Here is a 24,761-nt window from a genome sequence, read left to right as displayed (position 1 = left end):
GCCCCTCTATTTCACATTATAAAATACATTCTTTGACTATACTGACGTAAGTGTCTTGACATTTGGAGATAGAAGACTCACACTGGGTGTGAGGAATAGACAAAATGATAAGAACATTGCCTCTAGAGTGTAGCTGGCACTTGTCCACTTAAGGAATTGGTCCCTGCGACTAGCAAAGGGCATTGGAGATCATAGGCTGCTCTTTGGGTCTCAGAGACAGGGCATCAGGGTGGAAGAGACCCGCGTGTATCGACAGAGAAGCAGTGGTTTGTAAACTGTGAGCTGGATCAGGACAGCATGGCTGCTTCCGGATGCAGTCACAGGAAGTTTAATTTTTAGGTTTATTTTTGTGTATCTGCCACTCTTTGTGTGGGTACCCACAGAGGCCAGAAAAGGGCATCAGGCCCCCTGGACCTGGAGATACAGGTGGTTGTGAGCTGCCATGTGGATGCTTGGAACTAAACTCAGTCCTCCAGAGAAGCAACAGACACATTCTTCACTGCTTGAGTAACCTCTCCCGCCTCATGAAGTAAATACATGAATAGTGTTCATGTCTGTGTGGGCTCGGTGCCGATTTGTGAGCACAATAGCTACAACAGGAATGTGGAGGTCAGGGCCCTTCTCTGTGGAGCCAGCTCTCCACATCCACACTTCTGTGGGTTCCAGGGATTGAAATCGGGCTGCCTGGCTGGCTCTGCAAACGGCTCTATACCGAGCTATCTCGCAAGGCCTCCAAAAGTACTTCTGGCTACAACCCATGTCGGTTCGTTTTGACTCTGTTGTCTGGGTCCTACTATTCAGATGGACGTGAAACCATCTCAGTTTCTCTCTGGAGTCCAAGTTGCCCACTTTATCTTTTACCTTATAGGGTAATTATTTCCTATTACTGCTGGCAAAATGAGCCATTTGTGTTACTCCAGAGAAAGAGGCAAGATAAATTCTGTCCAGTGTGCAAATGGCAATATTTTATTTTCATAAATCAGAAGTGACCTTTATAGGCAACTAGACTTGCTACCTAATTATCGCCAGAGTAAAAGAATGTTGGTGAGCTGCAGTTTGTAGAGGGTTCATTAACATTTAACTGGCTTACCGTTTTTCAGCCACAATACAAAGGGAAGAGGTTGGGTCATACAGCCAAGTTTGCCACCATGTCACCCTGAGATAACCCCGAATCTGGCTCAGTGCTATTAGGGGTTGAATTATCAAAGTGTACTTTGTCTGAGGGGCATTCCTTCATACTTATATTTTTTAAATTTTCTGGTAAAATTATTGTAGGCTATTAATGCACTGAGTTTGAGGGGATGTATTACCCCCTACTTTTATATTGGATTTGTCTGTGTATCCCTGGCTGTCCTGGAACTCACTCTATAGACTGGGCTGGCCTCCAACTCAGAGATTCCCCTGTCCCTGCCTCCCAAATTCTGGACTAAAGGCCTGTGACACTATGCCCAGCTAAAATTCATTGTTGTAGTATTCTGTGTTTTGCCTATATGTATGCCTGTGTACCACATGTGTGCAGTGCCTTCAGAAGCCGGAAGAGGGTGTCAGATCTCTGTGTCCTGGAGTTATAGACATTTTAAGAAGCCAAGTGAGTGCTGGGAATCAAACTCAGATCCTCTGCAAGGGCTGCAAATGTGCTGAACCTCTGGGTCAACTCTCCAGCCTCTCCTTTCCCATTCTTATATACACATATTTTTAATATTGTGGTACCTGTCATGCTCTCGTGACAGGGAATGCTATGTTGACTGCAGTGCAGATAGTGCATTGCTCTCAAGTGATTTCCTCTTTTTTCTGTGGGCTTGCAGATACCAGTTGTCTGACAAGTCAGAAGAAACATTGGATCCTTTGGACCTGGAGCTATAGTTAGCTGTGAGCTGTGTCACTAGGTGCTGGGATCAGGGTGCAGTTTCCTGGAAGAGCAATGTATAATCTTAAATGCTAAGCCATCCCTCCAGACCCAAGAGACCTGTTCTTTCACTCTGCTGATTTCAAAACTACAACAACAAAAACTGGGGGCGGGGGTGGGGCGGGAGGGGGTGGGAGGGGGCGGGAGGGGGGCTTGACTCTGGAACTTGTCTTTTGCTTCAGTAAAATACTGAATTAGGACCCATAACTAAATTATTCTCTTTGATTGGTTGCTTCCCCCTTCCCTCCTCTTCCCTCCCCTCCCTCCCTCCTCTCCCTTACCCTCCCTTCCTCCTTCTCAGTTTCGTTATTTCGTAAGGGATGGTTTTGTAGTGTCTCCAACACGGGTCTCAAACTTGCCACGCATACCAAGCTGACCTCTCCCTTGCAGCCTTCTGGTCTCAGCCTTAGGAGAACTGGGATTTGTTTATTTCAATTCTGACATCATTTCCTGTTGCCCTCTTCTATTTTATTTCAAGAAACCATCTTTACCATCACAAGGTCTCACTGGTAAAGCGCGAAATGCAAGGTAACAAACACTGGGAAATGATGCACAGAGGGTGCCATCTTTGTTTGACAATCATGCATCGTCTCGGAAAGACATGCATTCTCCCTTTATGCTTCGTTTCACGCAACCAGAGCCACACTGCGTGATGGGTACCCCTCTCCACACACTGTCAAAGTATTGCTCTTCCAGCTTCCTCTCTACTATACCCATCATCACCTCATCATCATGTTACATCATTAGTCCCAACAGCCATTGGGAAGACCAGATGCTAACCCAGCCAAATGTCGTGTTGTGGGTACTCCCACTGTTAGCAAGCCCATGGTGTCTGGGCTTTCTCCAGAAGCCGCTTTATGTCAACATGGGTGATGCTTCTCTTCTGGTCATTGTTGTTTGTGCTACTTCTGTCTGGCTCGTCCCTTCAGGATGAAGCTATTCTCCAAGTCAACCACAACTTGCAACCACACCACGGGCACTTCTGTTTTCTCATGGATAGTCACACGTGGTTTTTTTTGTTTGGTTTTGTTTTTTTCCCCCCACATCTCACCCATATTGGAACAGTATTCCCATTGGGTGCTGGGAAGATCCACTTTTTTTCAGAAGTTCTTACAACTCAAGAAGGGGGGCACATGGACGATCGTTTGTTGTGAGATTAAACTTTTGAGTTTAATTCTGTGCCTTTCATACTGAGCGTTGTGTTCCCAGGGGAAGGGTTAGTCGGGACTGTAAGAACTGAAAGCATCCCAGGAGACAGCAGCTGATTTCCCCCTTGGGCCTGGAGTGCTGACTGAGACATGCTAAAGAGCTAGAGACTGTCTGGGACAACCTGAGTTTCCCTGACTCACCCAGGTCTGACATTTTCCAGCACATGCAGGCAGATTTGACAGAGTACTCCTTTCTGCTAGGGGCCAGAAACGTTTTGGGTTTGGGTGAGTGTTTCGAAAGCCTTGGGCATATAAGATGAGCTATCCCAGCGCTATGACTAAGGTCGAAACACAGAACTCATTTGTTTCATGTAGGTCGACACATACGGCCTGATGATGATTTTTGCATTATTATTTTTATTGGGATTTTGATATTAATCTATCACCTGAAACTAAGTATGGGAGTATCTGAGTTTGTTGAATTATATCAATGAGGAGAAGTTTTTCAAATTCAAGAGCATTTTGGATTTTGTGAGTAATTGTGATTATTCTACAACGTAATTCTAGATAGGATAACTAATTCCCAAGTAATGGTGTCAGGACTTCCGGAGCTGTCCACGGACTGTGGTGGTGCATAGAAAACAAAATGGATTTAGCAAGGATAAGTGGGCAGTCCTGTGAATTCAGAGAACACAAACACACACACACACACACACACACACACCTTACACACACAGAGACACAAACACCTCACACACATACACACACACATCTTACACACACACATACATACACCTCACACACACAGATAGATACACACCACACACATAGACACACATAGACACACACACACACCTCACAGACACATACATATATACATCTCTCTCTCACACACATACATACATCTTACAGACACACGCATACATACACCTTACACACACGCACACGCGCACACACACACGCACACACACGCACACACGCACACACCTTACACACACAGAGACACAAACACCTCACACACATACACACACACATCTTACACACACACATACATACACCTCACACACACAGACAGATACACACCACACACATAGACACACATAGACACACACACACACCTCACAGACACATACATATATACATCTCTCTCTCACACACATACATACATCTTACAGACACACACATACATATACCTTACACACACACGCACACGCACACACACACAGACACGCACACGCACACACACATACACGCACGCACACACACGCACACACACGCGCGCGCACACACACACGCACGCACACACACGCACACGCACACACACACGCACGCACACACACAGACACGCACACGCACACACACACACGCACACGCGCGCGCAGAAACGACTTGACTTGATGGCAGGCATGGAAACACATGAAAGTTTAGCTCAGGATGGGCCTATGCTTCTGGCCAAGCTGTTGTCAGGGTGAGAGGTCAGGGGCAGGGGTCAGGTCGGTTCTTGCACCAGCACAGGTACTAGTTTTGGGGACAAGTATTCAGGGAACACCAGGCAGGGTACTGACAGGTCTACAAACCTCACAGGAGGTATGGGAAGAGCAGAGCACGTACTGCCGGGGGAAGCTAAGACATAGAACACGGCGGCTCCTTTCAAACTGTCAGTTTTCCTGCACAGGAGCTGCGTGGTTAGCTGATGCCTTGTGGGGTGGAGGAAGATAAATGCCTGCTCATTTCAAGAGGCACCGTGAAGACTAGAACGTCTGGGGATGTTCTGGGAAGTTCCTACATACAAAATGAGCAGTTTCTCGTGTCTTCAGAGGATGCCTGGCCGTTGAGGAAGGCGTGAGACTGATTTAGATTTGGGGATTGAAAATTAGGGCAGGTGACCTTCAAATTCCATCTTCCGTCTGGTTTACAATTGCTGTTTTCCTTGCCTTCTGCCTCCAGGGTGTACCTGGCAGGCATAGTACAGTAATAGCCCTAAAGCTGCGTCTCCTTGTCACTTGTTACCAACTGCCAGCAGTTGTAATTAATAATTTGAATTAGAGGGATTTACTTAGGATGCAACCGACTTTGCAACATCTACTTTTCCTTATAAAATGGGTAGCAGGTTTGCCATGATCATTGCTGTGATCAGTGTCATCACTGACTGCCCCTTTGTGAATCATTTGAACAAAAACCCACCAATATGAGTAATTCAAAGCAAAGGGCATCTCAGAGCCTTAGGGTGGGTCTGAAAACCATCCATGTGCTGAATGGCATCGGTCCTGATGCAGCCATTTCTTTTTATTTAGATAGCTTCATTCATTGTACCAAAACCAAGCAAATGTTTGCCACATGGTTAGCCTTGAAATGTCTGTCACTGAGGCTTGTGTGGGCTATAAAGTGACTCTGTAATCTACTTTGAATATGACCTCAGATTTCTTAAACCATAAGCTGAAGCTTGCTTCTGTGTAAGATGGAGAAGGATATTTTGAAAAATGTTGTATAGGCCACGCTCATCATTTGTAGTATGACTTGTCCTTTATCGTTACACCAGTGTTTTAGTGAAAACATTTCTCTTTAATATTTTTTTTAGCAAATTATAACTCTCATTTGAAAACGGATTGCATCATTGAGGGAATTCTTTTCAAGTTTTGGATGCAAGATGAATTTTCTAAGTTCAGTATACATCTGGAAAATGTGACTTTTAGATTTTCCTATTCGGTTTTCTTCTAACAACATTAGGTTCCTTCTAGAGAGGAACATAATGTATCTGTACTGCTAAGGCATGGTTGATACTCGGCAACACTCAGCAAGGTCATGGAAGGGGTCAGATCCACAGTTTCCAAGCAAAACAGTCAAACCAGACTTGGTTTGATGTCAAGTGCATGGCTATCTTCCTGATGCATCTCAGATCAGTTCGGACTTCTGGCTGTAACAGACATTGCCTCTCTTTCTCCCCCCTGTAGGCGGCTGCCTCTTTGATGAACCGTACAGCACATGTGGATATAGTCAAGCTGACGATGATGACTTCAATTGGGAGCAGGTGAACACCTTGACCAAACCGACGTCTGATCCGTGGATGCCATCAGGTTTGCTGTCACTGCTTGGCGTTCTCTCGGCAATAGGGACAGCTGGGGAGTATTGACCGTAGTCACAGGACACTGCCTACTGGGTGTTGGTTGGATAAAAGAGCTCGTAGTTCTCGAGTGCTGTGCTCCATGGCTGAGTAGCTGGGGAGGGAGGCTGCTGTAACTAAAAGGATTCATTCCAGTTTAGCCTTGCATCCCTTCCTGCAAAGGCTAGTTACCGTTTACTCTCTGTTATCGTTGGCCATGCCTCAGCTGGATTGCTGGAAATTGCCCAGGTGATCCTTTCTCAAGAAACATATGGGGAATAGTTGGATGTCTGTTCTGGCAAACGTGTGTGGAAAGTGGGACTCCAGTTGTGGGACTCAAATAGCACGATTTCCAGCAACCACACAAAGCAGGCCTTGAAGGGAACCTCCTTTCTCAGCCTCAGAGCCTTAGGGACTCCCTTGTGCCCGGGAAATCGTGATCGTGAAGCATTCAGAGGATGCAGGGATGTGTGTGTGGCCTCTCTCTCTCTCTCTCTCTCTCTCTCTCTCTCTCTCTCTTTATTCCCCTACAGAGGAGAGCTTAGTGAATTTCCCACTAAGTAGAAACTGCTTACCTTATTGAACATCACTGAGCATTCAGTTCTTTTTGAAGAAAGGGTGGAAAGGTAATGATTGATCCAACCACAGCCGAGCCTGAAGGTTTTATGGGGCCCTTCTTCCCAGGCTGTGACCTTGGCGGTCCTTTTAAAGTCTTAGATTTGCAGATTCCTTCTTGAAATGGGCTGGTGAATGTACCATTTAGTATCCAAACCGCTAAGAACATACTATTGAGATGTGGATTTCAGATAAAACACATTTTTTTTTTGTACTTTTTCATGAACGTAAAGCTTTTCATTAATGTGCCTACATGTGGCAGTAATTAGATTTCGTAGGTAATCTTATAAAGGCAGCTTCAAAGCGTGAGGTAAAATCTAACGCTGTTCTTAATAAGCTTTAACAATTATGATGCCCACCATGGGCTTTCTCCTCCTTCCCACATTTAATTCCTTATAATTTTCAAGTCAATATCTTTAACACTGTAGCTTTCCCAGGCTTCTGGATCTTCACGAGTCTCGTTTGGATTCCCAGGCCACTTTCTCCTTTGCCGTCCGTCTTTCCCACTCTGTCAAGCGTGTGTGCCTTTCAGTGTTGCTTCAGGAGTCAGTAGGCCACTGTTGGTTGGTTTACCCCACTCTAGTTTCCTCTTCCCTTTCTAGCTGTGATAGACAGGTAGGAAATGGCTTTGCCCTTGCTGTATTGTTCCTCCCCGTGTGGTGTTCTTGCCCTGAAATCCTTTGAGTCTTTCCCTGCCATTCCCCCAGGTGTCTGTCCATTCATCTCCAGGGAAGCTGAGGTGGGGGAGAGTTAGGCCCTGTAGATCTGGGTGCAAGCACAGACATGGCTGATGTCACCTTTGTCTTCTCATGTGATGAAGTCTGTGGCTTTCAGTATGGTTGTGTGTCACTATAGATGGGAACCATGGCCACTCCCATGTCAGGCAAGTGTTCCATTGACCACAAAGCTATGTACCCCTAGCCCCCGGTTTCTAGTTTTTAATTGGGTATCTGCTTTCATCACTGTGGCCCTTTACATTGAATTTTTCCTTCCAATATGGAAAGAAAAAGTTACTTCTGAAAAAAGTTTAAATATTGCAGAATCCTCTTCGGCCCTTGATGATTCCATCTGAATCATAGGATAAGCAACTCACTTGAGAAAAAAGAGGCTGGCCACCGAGCCTGACAACCTCAGTTCCATTTTCAGATTTACAGGATAGAAGGAGAGAATCGACATTGTCCTCTTATCTTTTCTTCTAGGCAACAAACTCAAGTCTACAAGTGTGTTTGCACACTCATGTGTGCACACACACACTCATACACACAATCTCACACACACACACTCAGAGTCACACACTCTCACACACTCACACGCTCTCACACAAACTCACGTACACACACACACACTCACACACAGTCACACACATGTCATACACACAATAGTAAATATGTAAACATCATAACGAAAACTATTAACACTTCATGTCGTAAATGGATGGCAAGGAGAAGCATATGGCTTATGATACTGCTTTAGCCTTTACTTAGCAATAGTGTGGGGTTTGTTCTTAGATGTGTGTTACTCTGTCTGCTATATGTAGGCCGGTGCTGTATGAACTCAGATAAGCAGTCGCCATGTTGGCCAAATACAGCCCAATGCCTGCCTTGATACGACTTGTAAGCCAGTGGTGGCATCTCCACTTTTAAGTGATTGGAACTTTTTTTTTTTAAAGGTAGTATTCCATGAGATTAGACTGTCAAATTTCAGTGCCCACGGAATTTTATTGGAACACACCTATGGTAGTTTAGTTGTGTGGGGATGCCACAGTGTAAGCATCTGTAGCTGGGATGGAGACTTGGTGATGAACAGAGCTGTGATTTCACACTTCGTTTTGCTCACTGTCCATGTGGGCTTCCAGGCATTGGCTTGCCTCTCTCCTTCCTTGTGTGGTGCCAGAGTCTTGGTTGCTCTACTGAGAATAAGCTGAGTTTCAGAATGATTAAAGCCATACATGCTGGCTATTTTTAACCTTTTATTTTACTGTCCTTTACTGAAGTCAAAGGTAGGAGTCTTTCCTTGGTATCTTCCACATTTGAGGCTATTGATAACCACATTTAAAAAAAAAATTAAACACAGTCTAGAGCTTTGTCTAGGCTCGCTTGGTTACTCCTCTGAGCTGGTTGCACAGCTCTGGAACCAGATGTTTAAGACAAACAAAAGCCAAGTGTCGTGTGACTTTGTTTATCTGAACTCTATGATTCTGTAGTAGGCTCTGGACTGCAACTTTTCTTAGGGGCAAAATTACAATAAGCGGAGTTCCTTCGTTGATACCTATGCAGCTTATTTCATACAGATTGGTCATCTTCATTAGCACCGAGGAAGTTTTAGATTTTGCCTTAAGGATTGCTGCTTTAAGCATGGGCACTTGGATCTAAACCAAAATGAGAGTCTGGTGGAATTTGTTCGCCCATGACAGACCTGGTCCCATCCCATGAGTATCACACAGGCAGTTGTTGTAAGTAGTGTTTCGTGACCCTAAAACATGTACTCAGGCAGGACAATGGTCCATGTTCCTATATTTTGCTACTGTATGATATTTGCAACTCACTACTAGGGTTCTGAACCTTGGATACTTACTTAAGTACTATTTCTATTTTGTTTTGTTTTTGTTTTTCAGTAGTAAAGAGTGAACTTGGGGCCTCATGCATTCTAGGAAAGTGTCCCATCCCCGTTATATTTCCAGATATTTTAATCCTTTTATTTTGAGACAAGGTCTCACCAAGCTATCCAAGCTGGCCTTGAACTCACTCTGTAGCTCCATGTAAAGCCCAAACTTGTGGTCCTCCTGCCTCAGCCTGCACCATTAGGCCAGGCTTTAAAACTGACACTGAAGAGGCCTGAGAAATGGTGGCCCTGTGGGTAACAGCATCTGCTGCCCTTGCCGAGGACCTGGGTTCATCCCTGCCACAGCTGCCTGTAACTCAAGCTCCAGGGGATCTGACACTCACTTTTGACCTTCAGAGATGCCTGCACTCAAAACTCCAGAGCAGGAACACACACACACACACACACACACACACACACACACACACACACACAACTGCATGCTTGCACACATGTTTAAGATACTGTGCCTCTAAAAGCAGATATTATGAAGTGACTTTGGACCCTATTTCAGAGGTAGGTAACTCCACTCCCGCCTCTCAGGGAGCTTGTGTGGCCTTCTTCCTTGCCTTAGCTTTCCACTGTAGGGTGACACTGTGACTCATCTGCAGGGAGACACAGAAACTAAGGACTACATCATGGCCATGGTCTCCAGCCAAAGGCAGGGAGACGACAGGGTGCCTGGCAGAGCAGTGACAGACACTCTTAGTGTGGTGACCCAGGAAATAGAAAAATGACCGTGTGCATTTGTTTAGCACCAGCTGCACATTGGGGATGATGGTGGCTGACAGTGTAATTGACGTTTTCTCTTTGGGCACACTTATCAGGCATATTTTGCACGTGCTAGGGATAGCCTTCCCATTTATTTGTACTCCAGGTCTCCCGTGGTGCTTTGGGAATAATGAAGATAACAACCGTGGGCTTGGGAAAGGCTGTCTTTCCTCTAGAATCACAGTGCATACCCACTAAGAAATACTTTTGTCACAGAACATTCGAACATTTAATTGTCTCATTGACTCTTCAATCAACTGCAAATGTTGGTTAAACACCTGCCACGTGCCAGGCATTGATTGTTGCTGATGCTCAGGCATCCTCACTGTGTGAGCGGAATAGAGATGCCCCCTCAGAGTACCCCTTGCGTTCTAGATCTGTCTGGATGGGTCAGTGATCATGCTGTGAAGTGAGTTTGCTCTTGCTTAGCTGTGCGGTGGTAAATATTTAAACGATAATGTCAACTTCAGTCCATCAGACTCAGCACTCGGCAGCATGTGGTTGGGTTTGGCTTTTCTGTCTACACAAAACAGAAGGAATGATAGGAAAGGGGAAAGAGCCTAAATCATAGGCAAGTGCCCATACTTACGGATCAGCCCGTCTCTACCAAAAAATCATCTTGGACATACAACAATTGACTGGCAGTTGACATTCATGTCCTCTTAGCTGTATGTAATCAACCCTTGCGGTGGCCCTGGCAGACTTGATGGCGGTGTCCATACTTTAGAGTACAGGAATCAGAAATTCAGAGTAGACCCTGTGGGAAGGACAGCCTTCCGTTTTGCTTTCCTGACTGTCCTTGGGTGACCTTGTAAGGGTGTTCATGCAGTGAAGATACTGGTGTTTAATCCAGGAGACCTTAACTGATCATGAAGGCTGCCTTGGAGGATTGCCTGCACAGGCTGCAAGGGCCAGCTACTGCTTTGTCCCTTCATAAGTTAAATTCTTAAGCTCTTATTTTTATAATGTCCTCATTTAGTACTAGGGTTGGCTTGCAGTATCTGCAGGCTCCATCCACATGGGTTCAAACCCTGCAGACAGACAGTATCCATTAAGAAATGCCTCTGCTGGCCTTTCCCAGAGTTATTTTTCTTCTCCTGATAAAGTGTAACTGTTTACATAACAGTACATGGCATTGGTTACTACAACTCATGAAGGGTTTACATAAATATATGGCATAAAATGACAATGTGCATAGTGAATATTATAGCACTTAATATAAAGGACGTGAGCATCAGTGATTTGGGTATCACTTGGGGGTCCAGGAACAAATCCCCTGTGGACATTGAGGGAACAGATTTATTTCTGTGTGTAGTGACTCCCATGGACATGGCCCTACATGTTGGGCCAAGAGCAGCTGAACCATTCTTCCTGATGATTATACTCATGGAGGAGGCAGGCATTTAACCAATAAGTGTGAGGACATAAGTAATGGTGGGCAGTACTTATGACCAGTTACAAAACTTAAAGCCTGGTTAAAGTTTGAGTTACGATGGGAATCATAGATGGTGCCATTCTGGTGAATAGAACTCTAAATCAAGGCAGGGCCAGAAGGCCATGGTTCAGGTGGGTTGCGGGCCGGAGCAAAGAAGCGGTCTTCGCAAGGCGACAGATTATACAGGAACCCAAAATCTATGAGATGTGAAGACCTGCCTGTCTCAGAGCTGACCAGGGCAAAACCCCAGAATCCATATCAGAACCTCAGCCTCATTCCTAACCCAGAATTACGTTAAAGAGCTGCCCTCCTCCTGCTCTCCTTCCTCCTCCTCTTATTCTTTCTCTTCCTGCCCCTCCTTACCCTTCCTCCTCTTCTTTGCTTTCTCTTCCCCCTCTCCTGGTCCTCCCCCTCCCCTCTCTCTTCCTCCTCCTCTGCTCCTCCCTCTAATGCTCTTCCCTCCTCCCTCTTTCCTTCTCCCTTCTCCTTGAGTGTGGTATTAATGCACCGCTTAGCTTGCCTTCAACTCTGTAAATGGCTCTTGCCGACTTCCTGTTGTCTTTCCTAAATGACACAAAGTGAAGACTAGAACTTACGTACCTTTGTGAGGTTTCCGGATGGATTCAAAAGGTCTGAAAGAGGTCTTTGAGAGTAGGCACACTGGTTAGTGTGGTGGTGAGCGTCCGAGGACATTCTCCATCATCCGTGGGACTCCTTTCCAATTGTCACTTTACCATAAACTTTAAGCAGGGCTTGTGGTGGGGTCTGGGATTTGCCATTCTTCTAGTCGAGTCTGGATATTTGTGGTCGCTTAACGCAGGATGTGAAGAAGGGTTTGTTTGTTCTTGACTATCCCATCCAAGTCTCCCATCCTCCTATCCCATTCTCGCTCCCTCATGGGACTTTTCACCAGGAGAGAGTTAGGAAGAGTTCCCACTTTGCACTGTGAGCTGGGAGACACAGGCCTTACTTCCCTCTTGTTGAGCACATCTTAAACCCAATTAGAGAGCTGCCGGTGACCAAGGGACACATGTCCCTAATGCACCCTCCGGGTTAGTGTGCCATGCTGGCTGTTGTTGTGGTTGGTTCAGAGATGCCTTAGCTGCGTAGGGCTGTTGGTTGCTCCCTCCTTGCATGCAGCCTCCTTTTACCAAGAAAGCTAGACCTCGGGGAGTACGATTTCAAATCGGTCCTAGCACAGGAGCCTCGGGGCCCTGTGTCTGAAGTGCATGGTGTCTTAACAGGAACTTACCTTTACTTTTCCTTCTGGGGGTCAACCGAAGATAATAGCAGTAGTTTGTAATGTTTTGGGAGTCTCTTAACAGCCCTGACTAGCGACTTAAAAGGGGCTTCCCACGCCTGCTGTTGGGTGTTTGTAGATGGTCTTGGGCTCTTGAAGGAAACATTGTCAGCCTAGATGGGGAAACTTAATTTAAAGTACATGCGTGTATTTATGTGCAGACTTACCTCTATTACAGAGAGTTTAGGTAGGCAATAGTCCCTTCTGACTTTTTTGCACATCCTTACTTTTGTTATAACCTCATTGTTCTGAATTTATCTCCCCACCCCTAGTTAGGGCCCCCTCCATGTTTCTCATTTGCCCCATAGATCACTTGTTCTCTGCTATCCTTCCTGTGCATCCCTGCCCTAATAATGACTCCTCCTTTTCCTCCTGGTTTCTGCAGTTATCCCAAGACATGCATTCATGTCTGAAAACTTTCCCCGTGAGACTCTGGGCCCCAGTAAAGCCCTTCTCCCTTAGGTTGGCATGACAGAAGGAGCTAAGCTAACATCTTTCTGCATGGTGTTGTTTCGCTGAACACGATACTTGAGTGATTCTGTTTTGATAATCTTAGAGCTTAAGACCGACGCTATTTTCCAACACCGCTACAACTTTTGCTAATTAACTGTTTCATCGGGGCCAGTGGACACCATTTTATTATCTTGTGCCCGTGGTGTATTCTTAGCAGTCGATGGGTGTTTTCCTTTAAGTTTCTTCTAAATTCACATCTTGCCTCCTCAGAAACTCACAAAACATAAGAATAGTGTTTAACCTATTTGCTGAAAGGTATACAAATCGGTCTGTGTATATCAATATGCACTGTAACAGCTTTACTTCTTGTTTAATTTCCTGTAAAATTATTCAAGATGACATTGCAGGAGAGATGTGAGGCCAGGTAATAGAATGAACAGAGAGGTCAAATGTGGCAGACACTGTCAATGGAACTAGAGTCTGAGTTCCATGATGGGGAATGACAGACAGATTACACTTGGCTCTGGCACAGCACATTGAGGGTCTGGACAGTCTGGGGGCCTTGTCTGCTCCAGGAAAGGCTGGTGCTGAGCATGGCCAGCTTATAAAAATGAAGAACCTACTTTGTCAATAAGTGCTGGGGAGCAGGACCATAGCTTATGACTGGGAACCCAGGAATAGCAGCTTCATCTACAGAGCAGATCCCTGACAGACAGCACAAACTGGGGGTGAGCAATTTGAAAGCCGCTTCCTCAAGACTAGAAAGGACGGGGCCTAGATAATTGCCTGCAGAGCCTAGAGAAGTTGGTCAGTAGCTGTCTCTCTGGGAATGCATGTGTGTGGTCAAGACAGGCTTGGGGTGGGCGGGTGTTGCTCTGCCTGGGTAGAGCCCAGCACCAGGTAGGTGATAGTCTCACCTCACACAGCCGAAATGGGGGTTGCCATGGAAACTCTGGGTAGCCCAAGGCTCACATCTTACATCCTCTGCCTGTGTCAGGGTCATTGCACAGTCCCTGGGAAGTGCCATCAGGACCTCCCATGGCTCAAGTTATAAAAGTGTTAAATGAGAAAAGCTAGGTTGGGCTTACTCTCAACTTCAAATCAGGACAGACTGAGGCTCACTCCTCCGCAGTATACACAAAGCACAGCCCTAGCTCCTGAGACTGTCCTACAAGCACATTACCCATGGGACACAGTGATATGACTCCTTTTGGCTGCCCTGAGCCTGGCGTGGCTACTCTCTACCAAAGTCTAGGCATTGACAAACAGGACTTCTAGAAAGCCGTGTCGGCCAAGAGGGCCACAGAAACAGGACCAGGGCTGGAGCATTACACAAAGGATGTTCTGTACAGAAAGGGGGTGTCAATAGAGGCCATGAGCATACATGGGCTACCTCGGGGCTTCGAGGGACACTAGTGACAGTCATGAGAAGAGAGGAAACAGGGCCCTCAGAAAAACTTGTGCATGAGCATATAGGAGTCTGGTGTGAGTAAAGGAATGTGTCATGAGTGCATGTGTGTGTGTGTGTGTGTGTGTGTGTGTGTGTGTGCGCGCGCGCGCGCATATCCATGAGTGTGCATGGGACAGCCAGAGGTTGATATCAGGTATGTTCTATTATCCTCCATACCCCCACCCCTATTCCTACCCCCATGAGTGAGCCACTGAATCTGGACCTCACCATCACCATGTTGGCTAGATGGGCTGGGCCTCAAGTCCCTGGGGCCCACATTGATGTGCCCAGTTTTTATGTGGGTGCTGGGATCTGAACCCAGGTCTCCCGTCTAGCTGAGGAGAGACTGGGTCCCTGTAGGAAGGGAAACAAGGAGATGGTTTGACTACTGACCTTTGCTGAAGGAAGGAGAAAGTACTGACTGCATGAAGATGAAAATTCAGTTTTTCTATACCACGTATGATACACATGTAGACATGCATGCATGTACAATGCAGACAGGCATGTGGGTGTTGGTTCTTTCTCTCTATTTGTTAAACAGGGTTTGTCCTGCTGGCTGTAGTGGATTCCAGGGTCGGCAGTGGACTCCACCATAGCAAAATGCCGGGACCCCAGGGGACACATTGCCCACTGGGTCCCACATCTCCCTGGGTCCTGGGGAATCTGAATTCAGGTTGATCGGGTTGCACAGCAAGTGCTTTACCCACAGAGGCATCGCCCTTGTCTGAAAACTCAGCAGTTTTGATGAGTGTTATCAGAGACGTCATAAGGAGCTATGATTGGGTTGCTAAATAAATACTGAAGAGACACATGAATATGCCAGACTTCCTTGATTTTAGGAAACTTTATGCCAAAATTTTAAAGGATGGTAAGTGTTGATGTCTGTGCAGATAGAAAATAAGAAAATAAAATAAAAAAGTGTGTGTGTACAGCAGGTATGCAAATATGAACATCTTTGTGTGTGTGTGTGTGTGTGTGTGTGTGTGTACAGCAGGCATGCAAATATGAACATCTTAGTGTGTGTGTGTGTGTGTACAGCAGACATGCAAATATGAACATCTTAGTGTGTGTGTGTGTGTACAGCAGACATGCAAATATGAACATCTTAGTGTGTGTGTGTGTACAGCAGACATGCAAATATGAACATCTTAGTGTGTGTGTGTGTACAGCAGACATGCAAATATGAACATCTTAGTGTGTGTGTGTGTGTGTACAGCAGACATGCAAATATGAACATCTTAGTGTGTGTGTGTATGTACAGCAGACATGCAAATATGAACATCTTAGTGTGTGTGTGTGTGTGTGTACAGCAGACATGCAAATATGAACATCTTAGTGTGTGTGTGTGTATGTACAGCAGACATGCAAATATGAACATCTTAGTGTGTGTGTGTGTGTGTGTGTGTACAGCAGACATGCAAATATGAACATCTTAGTGTGTGTGTGTTTGTGTGTGTGTGTGTGTGTACAGCAGACATGCAAATATGAACATCTTAGTGTGTGTGTGTGTGTACAGCAGACATGCAAATATGAACATCTTAACAATGATTAAATGTACGTGAAGTATAGATGAGTGTAATTACTCTTCAACTCTTGAACGCTTGAGGTAAGCAAAATCTGCAGTGCAAATTTGGGGAAGAAAAGAACACGTGGCTGGGATGAATTGACAGTGTGCCATGCCTGGCCACGCCCGCAGCCCTGATTTTTACCCACTGATGCATTTTAGCCAAGCGGTGTCAAATTGCACAGAAAATATTTACGTTTCACACAATGCAGCCTGAACCCTGGCTTCCCTCCCTCTCTGGGCCTATTGTGATGGCTCTGGTCCTTGCTAGATGGGCTCCTTGGGGGCCTAGGGATTTATGTAACACCAATCTGGGACAACTAATTTCGGGCCTACAATTCTAGGACTTTCTAAACTAGGACAAGTCTTCATGCTGTGGTCTTAGGCCTCGGTGGATATATAGAGTGTGACTCTGTGTCCTGTGGGTGGATAGATATCTTGATGGCTGACTAACACGTGGTTAGAAGGTACATAAAGGGGGGCATTATTAAGTTTTATTTTTGAGTTTGTACCGGTATGTATTTCTGTCCTCTTCCGAGCAGGAGACTAAGTATAGAAAAGTTTCTGTCCACTTCCTGGCAAACTCTAGGAAGTGACTGCTCAGACCATTATTTTAAATAAGTGCACTTTAATGCCTAGTTATCCGATACTTTACTCTAGATTGTGACAAATTATATTTTAATGTAGTATTTCGAAGCTTAAGTGGCGGAAGGAGAAATAAATACATCTATTTAATTAACTGTGTGCCGGACAACCATAGTGCCTCTATCTGGTGGGTGGACAGGTTCAAACAACCGATTATGCAGCAGTAAACATCTGAACCAGATACCTGGGACAGCAAATTAACATAACGAGAGGGACTTTTATGATGATGTCTGTGGAAATTAGTTTTTCAAGCAACTGGCCCTTGGTTGCATGCTTTAGTTTTCCACTGTAGAAATGCTGCTTTCTCTGTGCAAATATGTGTTCATGGGGGTGGGGCCGTGTATGTGCGTGCATGTGTGTGTGCATGTGCGTGCGTGCATGCATGTGTGTGTGTGTGTGTGTGCGTGCGCACGTGCATGTGTGTGTTTACGTAAAGACATGGAGTTGACATTAGGTGTCTTCCTTAACCAGTTTTCCACCCTGTTTTCTGAGAGTCTCTTACTGAGCCTGGAGCTCACTGATTTCACCGGCCAGCAACCCTGGGATACTTTTCTTTCTCGGTATTCCTGTTGCTGGGATTGCAAATGCATGGCATCATTCCCTAGCGTTTACATGGGTGGGGATGCAAACTCGGGTCCTTGTGCTTGCACAGCAAGCATTTTAGTGGGTGAACCATCTCCCCAGCCCCAATGACCTTTCCCAGCCCTGTCTTTTCTACATTGTTAACTATAGAGAAACTGTGTAACACTGAAATCCTTACTGATAGGCTTGAAGATAAAGGTTGTGTTTGATCCCAGGATTTTAAATCTGAATAAATAAGATCCTGGTAGTTGTCTTGGGTAATTATAAAATCTTCATCCATTCATTTCTTTCCATGATGTTTGTTTGCTGCCCCCTTCCCTGTTGAACTGAGGGACCAGCCTGGGATCTCACACCTTGTGAAATGCTGTTATCCCCCCACCCCCATCTCCCCCACCCCCACCATTAGTGACCACAAACAAAGTGTCTCTTCCTGGAGTACTGTGGAGTGACAGGATGCAATTTGCCAGTAGGTCAACAATTGAGCTGATGACAAGTGACCTTTCAGCATTGCAATCAATGCTTGTTATCCGGAAAACAAAATGACACAGTTTGTATCTTTAAGCTGGTAGGTCATTGGGTCTTTCCACCATTGGCAGATTAATTTGTTAACCTGACCTGGGTGACAAGGTTTGGGCAGAAATGTTAATTTCTGGGTGGGAAAGATGGCTCGGTGATTAAGAACATCTGTGCTTGCTTTTGCTGAGGTCTAGAGTTCAGTTCCCAGTACCCAGGTAGCCCAGCTCTTAAGTGCTTGTAACTGTAGCACCAAGGGAATCTGATGCCCTCTTGTGGCACTGATGGACACTATACTCCCCCACACACACATACACAGATACACAAATAAGAAGAAATAAAAATAACACCTTTAAAAATGTTCCTTTCTTTCAATTGGTCTGAATAATAGTCATCTGGAAAGGTAAAAAGCATTTGTCCGTAGCGTAATTCGTTATGAGTAATACATTTTTAGCAGTGATCAAACAAAAGCGGCTGGAGTGTATAAACGACAATAATGCTGTGCTAATTCTGACAAACATTCACTATATTTAGTTCACGTTCTGCTTCTCAATTATTTTGAGAAAAACAATTTTAAGCATGTAGGCTGGTGTGAGCCGCAGCTAGGCAGCATCTCTTCCAACAGCCCCTGAAATTTGTGCGGGGAGGTCAAGGCAGAGTCTAACTGTAGATAAATAACTTTGAGTTAAACAGCAGGAAGAGGTGAGCTCAGAGCGGACGTAGCCCCTGTGGTGGTTAGTACACACGGGATAATCGCTCTCACCTTCTTCTAGACACACTGGGATCGCGTGCATCTGTGCAGCTTATTTTATACACGAAAACATCTTCCTCGGCTGAGGACGCGCGAAGGGACCTGTAGATCTGGGATAAGCCTCAGCATGTTTCCTTTGCTTCTTCCTTTCCTGGTGATTGTGGAAGTGTTGAGGGTCTTCCACGCTGGGTGGGTGTTGGGACCCAGATGCTCAGGGTATTTGGAGCTAGGGACTTGGAGAGGTTAAGGTTCCATGAAGTTCCGAGGGTGTGACCCCATATGGGGATGGCGGCTTCATACAAAGAGGGGCTCAAGAGGACATAGTCTTGGCTGACACCGTGTGATACACTCTATGATGTTGTGACATGGCTCGAAGGCTCCACGGGAACCAGCGGTGCATGTTTGGATTCCTCAGCCTTTAGCGTCACAGAGGATGAGCATTTCTTTTAAAATGCATGGTCTGTGGTTTCTGCAGAAACAACAGAAAACAGATGAAGACAAGACCCCCGTCCTCCGTCCTCCCCAGTGGACTGGCCCGTGTCTGGGAAGGATATAGACTGTTGACATCTCCGAGGGTTGGGGATGATGTGAAATCATTTTCAGGCTCTCTGGGGGTAGGATGCCTTTTGTGTCCTGAAAATATTCTGGAACATTTAAAGAGCTGTTGTCAGAGTCGGTGTAATTTTTGGTTGTGTGCTATAACTGGACAGGGTAGGGCTGAGAACACCAGGTTGCGTCAGAGCAACCCAGTGAGCAGGCGGGGACTGAGCAGAACAAGACTGCCACGGGCTCTGTTATCATGGAAATGGCTTCATTAGTGGTCCTCTGAAAGGGTCTCAAGGACCTTAGGGGCTCTGGAAGACTCAATGAAAGACTTTCTTAAGAGACAGGCGAACTACCTTGATTTATATAGTTAGCAGCTCAGAGGAGACATTGAGGAAAAGGAGGGAAACTTCTAGAAATTACAGAAGGATACGCCTGGGGATGGTAATTCACTTTCTCTTTGAATAAAGATAATACAAATAGTTCATTCCTGTTGCTGCGAAGTCCTTTACACTAACAAACACACGTTCCACTAGAGTATCAAATAAGATAATACACGCCGAACAGATGACGTTGTGAAAGGCAGCACAGGCATGTGTGGATGTCATTAATTCTGTGAGGGTTGAGTTTATGAAATCTTATGCTCCAGAACAATTGGAAAGTAGGATTAATACTCATATTTTTGAAATTGAGTATAGGATTTCTAAGGAATAGAAGGTTGGGTAGAGTGAATTATTTAAACTTATATATGAGTGAGCCCATGTAAATTCAATCAGCAGCGCCACTTCTGAGATTTTTAACTGCAAGCTGTCATACATACTGTCACGATAAAATCATTTCAACTTCTTCTATTATGAAATGTATAGTGACAAAATGGTATAAGGATGACTAAACACATTTCAGGGAGTTGAAAATGGTGATTGATGGAAATTGCATATAAATCAATAACAAACCGCACAGGTGGATCTGACACAGTCCCCATCAACAGGAGACTTATATAAGGTAACGGACTTACTGTTAGAGAAAGACCTGACCAATATTTCAGGGGTGCAGCCAATGAGCACTATCAGAGTTTTAAGGTAATATTGCTGAGGAAGGTCCCTGCCCCTCCGCCCGAGAAGAGAAGGTGATGATTTGGACAGATTTATCCGGCTCTTGTAATAGCTCCTGCTTAAGCTTGGGGAGGAAGAAGCAGATGATCTTTCTGGGTTGTTGATATTCTCATCCCCTTGTTCCTTAAATAGTTTTTTCTTAACAGTTTTACAGGTGTACACAATGAATGCGTGTACCCCAGCCTTAGACCTTCCTACCACACCCATTTACCTCCTTTATCCCACAATTCTGACTCGGGTTCATATCTATCCATTAAAAACCCACTGAGTTTTTAAGTTACATTCTTGGGAGATACCTACATGTGTCCTCCAAGAGGAAGAGCTGCTTTCTCGGGTGTGTGTGAAGTGTGACCTTCACTAAGGGACTGAATGTCTCCATGAGATGCCCCTATTTTTTCCATAAACTGTTGACTCTGGCAGCCAAGCAAACACCAGGCAGAAAGAGCTCACTGTTGAGGAATAAACATCATAGCTGTGGTTGACAGGAGCAGGCATTCAGTTACTTATCTCCAAGAAGAGGTGGTGTTTTCTTACTGGGTTTCCTTTTGAAGGACCTTCAGCACAGCCACACCTTCAGCCCTTGGCAATTCCTAAAGTTCCCCAGCAGATGGAGAAGTGTAAACCTTCACTATTTCTCCACTGCCGCAGGCCTCTCGCTTAACTTCCAGTTAGATGCAAGGTGGGATGCCTCAAGTGAGGTAATGAATGCATCTCTTGCATTGCCTGCCCTCCCTGCCTATGGCCTGTCCGGGCCTGTGGAGAAATCGTATTTATCCTCTCAGTGCATAGGTCATTCTCATTAGTAAAATTCTCCAGTAGATAAAACCAATATTTTCTTTAGGGATGCATCCCTAGCGAAGAACAGAGAGAGGCCCCAGCGCTGAAGAAGGAGTGCCTGTAAATCCCAGGGGGCCAGTGACGAGCCACTTCCAGTCAACAGTAGGTCCCACAGGTCAGATCTGGTTTCAATCAGCGGGTAAACTTCCATCACAGATTCCTGAGGTCATCGTCAAGAGTGGAGAGTCTGTTTCATTTCCCTCTCCTTGCCTGGCAGAAAGCGAAAGGAATGTTAAGACAGTTCCCTAGCTCTGAAGGTCTTATGATTTGGGTAAATGGTTTTTGTTCTTCTGGTTTTTTGGATTTTGTCCCTCTTGGCTGCTTTTTATCTAGTTCAAGTGCATCAAAGGGGGACTCTTGAGATTTTTTTCTTTGAGGAGCTCAATGATACCTTTTTAAATTAATGACTGTCACAAAGCCTCTCAGAGCCATGACATTTGCCTCATTTGTCAGTTGAACCAATCACCTTTGATTCTCAGTTTCTGAGACCAGTGCTTTCTGTGCTAATGGACTGGGATGCAAAAAACAAACAAACAAAAACAAAAATAACAACAACAAAACTGAAAAGGAAAGGAACAGAAGTAATTTGTGGGAATAGTGTGAGCTTGAGAATTGGAAAAGGAAGTTGGTTAAGCACACATGTACACAGATGTGCTAAAACTTCTCTGAGAAGTGAACATGGAGGCAGAAGAAGAGACTGGGCGGTGGGGGGGGGAGAGTAGGTAAGAGACAAGAACAAGACACTGTGATAGATGTGTGAAAACGTCACAATAAAACCTACTCTGTACACCAGCTTAGAAGGACTAAACAGGAAGAAGAGAAGGGAATGTGGCCAAGGGATTTGCATTTAAAGGAAGTTTGTCGTGTGTGTGTGTGTGTGTGTGTGTGTGTGTGTGTGTGTGTGTGTGTGTGTGCGCGCGGGTTGTTTTAGAAGACTTTGTGTGTCTTCTAAATTTGCAGATGTGGCATTGTCCCAGCTAAGTCACGCAAGACATGGTCATTTCTTTGCAGCTCTTTCTTGAGGCAAATAAAATGGCTATTCTGCAAATGGCTACTGACCCATTGAGTGAATTCTGAGAACGGGACATGTCTGAATTTAGTGGACCTTGCATCTAGATTCCTAGTTTAAGACTAAGCAGACTTTCCAATGAATACAAAACTTTGGATTTTGTTAAATTTGTAGACGATGTGGGTCTCAAACTACCCGGGCTTTCATGCTGTGGACACTTATTTTTCCATCTCTTCTGTGGTCTGGAGTGGTTCCAGTTTGGAGGGTGGGTTAGGGGCTCTCCACCCAGACATCTAGGCTGAGGCAACTCTGATGTCTTCAACACCTGCTTTCCAAGATTGTCCCCAAGGGGGGCATTCACATGCGGCATGAGAAAAACCCCAGAGGGTCATGGGACAGAGTCCTCTGGACTTTTTCTGGATCAAGAAAGGAGAGCAACAGGAGCGGGCGGTGGGGGTGGTCCTCGCGGTGTAGCTGGGGGCAGGTGACGGTGGGGAGGAGTACGGAATATTGCCAGCCTTTGCCATACTTGCCCTTTGGGGATTTCACCCACTAGTCCCCAAGCAAGTCATTTAACATCAAATACAATGATGATCTTTTTGTTCTTTAAAGAAATGCCACCATAAAAAAAATCAAACAGTTGGGTAAGATATTGTTTAGAAACACTCTAATACTTTGGCACAAATGGCTTCTAGGAATTAATGTGTAACTCCCAGGTCTTAGACAACTAGATCCCTTCCCTCAGCTTTTTATTATGTCAGACCCTAAGATTTCTAAAATAATATTCGCTCAACTTTGATAAGATAATTTCCCAGATACAGCAAAGATAGATGAGCATATATTGCTACTTAATTCAGTCAAGCAAATATCATTGAATAAATGTCAGCTTTCCCAGAGAAATCACTGCACATAGCCTCTCCGGATAATATATTTATCAAAAAATCAATACTGAAGGTAAACATATTTTTAATACATCTGAAGGATCTTCCTTAATAAACCCAAATGCCAACCCATAATTTAAAGCTATTGATACCAGTGAGTATTTATAGATGACACTATCATAACTTCTGTGTGGTATTCTTCATAGTAGCCTATGTCTACAAGTAGCTCAGTTTGAAACTTGTGCCTGGGGAACGGTGATTCACTGTGGAGTGACACAGAGGCCACTACTCTGGGGCCCACCCTGGCCTCTCTTTACGGAGAGGGGAACCCCAGAGGGAACGGAGCCTACAGCTCCCCAGGCCTCTTCCTTTCTGCTTGCCTCTATTCTGTGATAGTGGCCTTGGTCCCCTGGTGTCTGCCAACTCTCTGCAAACATCTGTGCTTCCTGTGACTCATATTCTTTGTAGGCCATTTTCCTTTCAGTTTTTTTGAATGAGCTGCTTATATGATTGACCTTTACTTTTTAAAGTATTTGTATACACATATATATACACACATACACACACGTGTATATGCATGGTGACAAAACACACACATAACATGTGTATATACATATATATATACACTATGTATATGTACATATATAGTGTGTGTATCTGTTTTCTGTATCATGTATGAATGTACACAGTGCACAGCATGTGTGTCTGGTGCCAGCAGAGGTCAGATCCACCAGAACTGGAAATGGGATGATTGTGAGCTACCATGTGAGTGCTGGGAATTGAACCTGGGTCCTCTGTGAGAGTCGCAAGTGCTCTTAACTGCCGAGCAAACCCTCCAGCGCCAACAGACCATCGAGAGAATCTGTTTAAAATGGTGGTTAAGTTACATGGTTTGGCTCTGAGATTCCTTTCTTTAAGCCATTGAGTGATCAGACCCCACGGTTGCAAACTAGAAATTTGGATATTTCAACTTGGAAATAATCAATAGATCACTAGGGCAAAATGTGGCTAAGTTCAGCCTCAAAAAAATATACTTGTAAGGATTCGACTGAAGTATTAAACGTCTTCAAATCAGGCTCTGCATTTTGTGCGGTGAGACAGGGTGTGCTAGCATCGAAGTTGCACACCCCAGCTCAATTGTTCTTTAACTCCATGACCTCTCTCAGGTTCTGCACTTGAGCTTCAGGGGCCTCATCTGTCAAGAGAAGGAGACATCTCAGGTTACTTCTTACAGGTGTGCAATGAGACCAGTGTCTAGCATAGAGAAATCAGAGTTTTATGGACCACATCTTGGATGTGGTTCTTAAGACAGAAGCAATGCTGTGTGTGTGTGTGGTGTATGCATGTGTGTGTGTATGTGAGTGTGTGTGTGCATGTGTGTGTGGTGTGTATGTGTGTGGTGTATGCGTGTGTGTATGTGTGTGAGTGTGTGTGCGTGTGTGTGGTGTGTATGTGTGTGGTGTATGCATTGTGTGTATGCGCGCGTGTGTGTGTGCATGTGTGTGTGTGTGTGTATGGCACTAGAACGATGTTAAGGAAAACTAT

At 45.1% G+C, this 24,761-nt stretch overlaps 2 protein-coding genes across 2 annotated transcripts in view; both read left to right on the top strand.

The window, feature by feature from the left end:
* Positions 1-6,095, top strand: part of LOC127226615 (translation initiation factor IF-2-like) — a 146,516-nt gene extending 140,421 nt beyond the window's left edge. Inside the window, exon 3 of the mRNA XM_051190681.1 lies at positions 6,006-6,095. Coding sequence (XP_051046638.1) covers positions 6,006-6,021 — 16 coding nt within the window. The 3' untranslated portion in view covers positions 6,022-6,095. The remainder of the gene's footprint in view (positions 1-6,005) is intronic.
* The window catches only part of Ptprm (protein tyrosine phosphatase receptor type M), a 449,915-nt gene continuing 431,211 nt past the window's right edge, over positions 6,058-24,761 (top strand). The window contains exon 1 of the mRNA XM_051190901.1: positions 6,058-6,128. Within this exon, the coding sequence (XP_051046858.1) occupies positions 6,119-6,128 (10 nt within the window). The 5' untranslated portion in view covers positions 6,058-6,118. The remainder of the gene's footprint in view (positions 6,129-24,761) is intronic.

Source organism: Phodopus roborovskii, unplaced genomic scaffold (genome assembly GCF_943737965.1).
Source record: "Phodopus roborovskii unplaced genomic scaffold, PHOROB, whole genome shotgun sequence".
NCBI lineage: Eukaryota > Metazoa > Chordata > Mammalia > Rodentia > Cricetidae > Phodopus > Phodopus roborovskii.
This window is presented reverse-complemented; position numbering and strand designations above follow the sequence as displayed.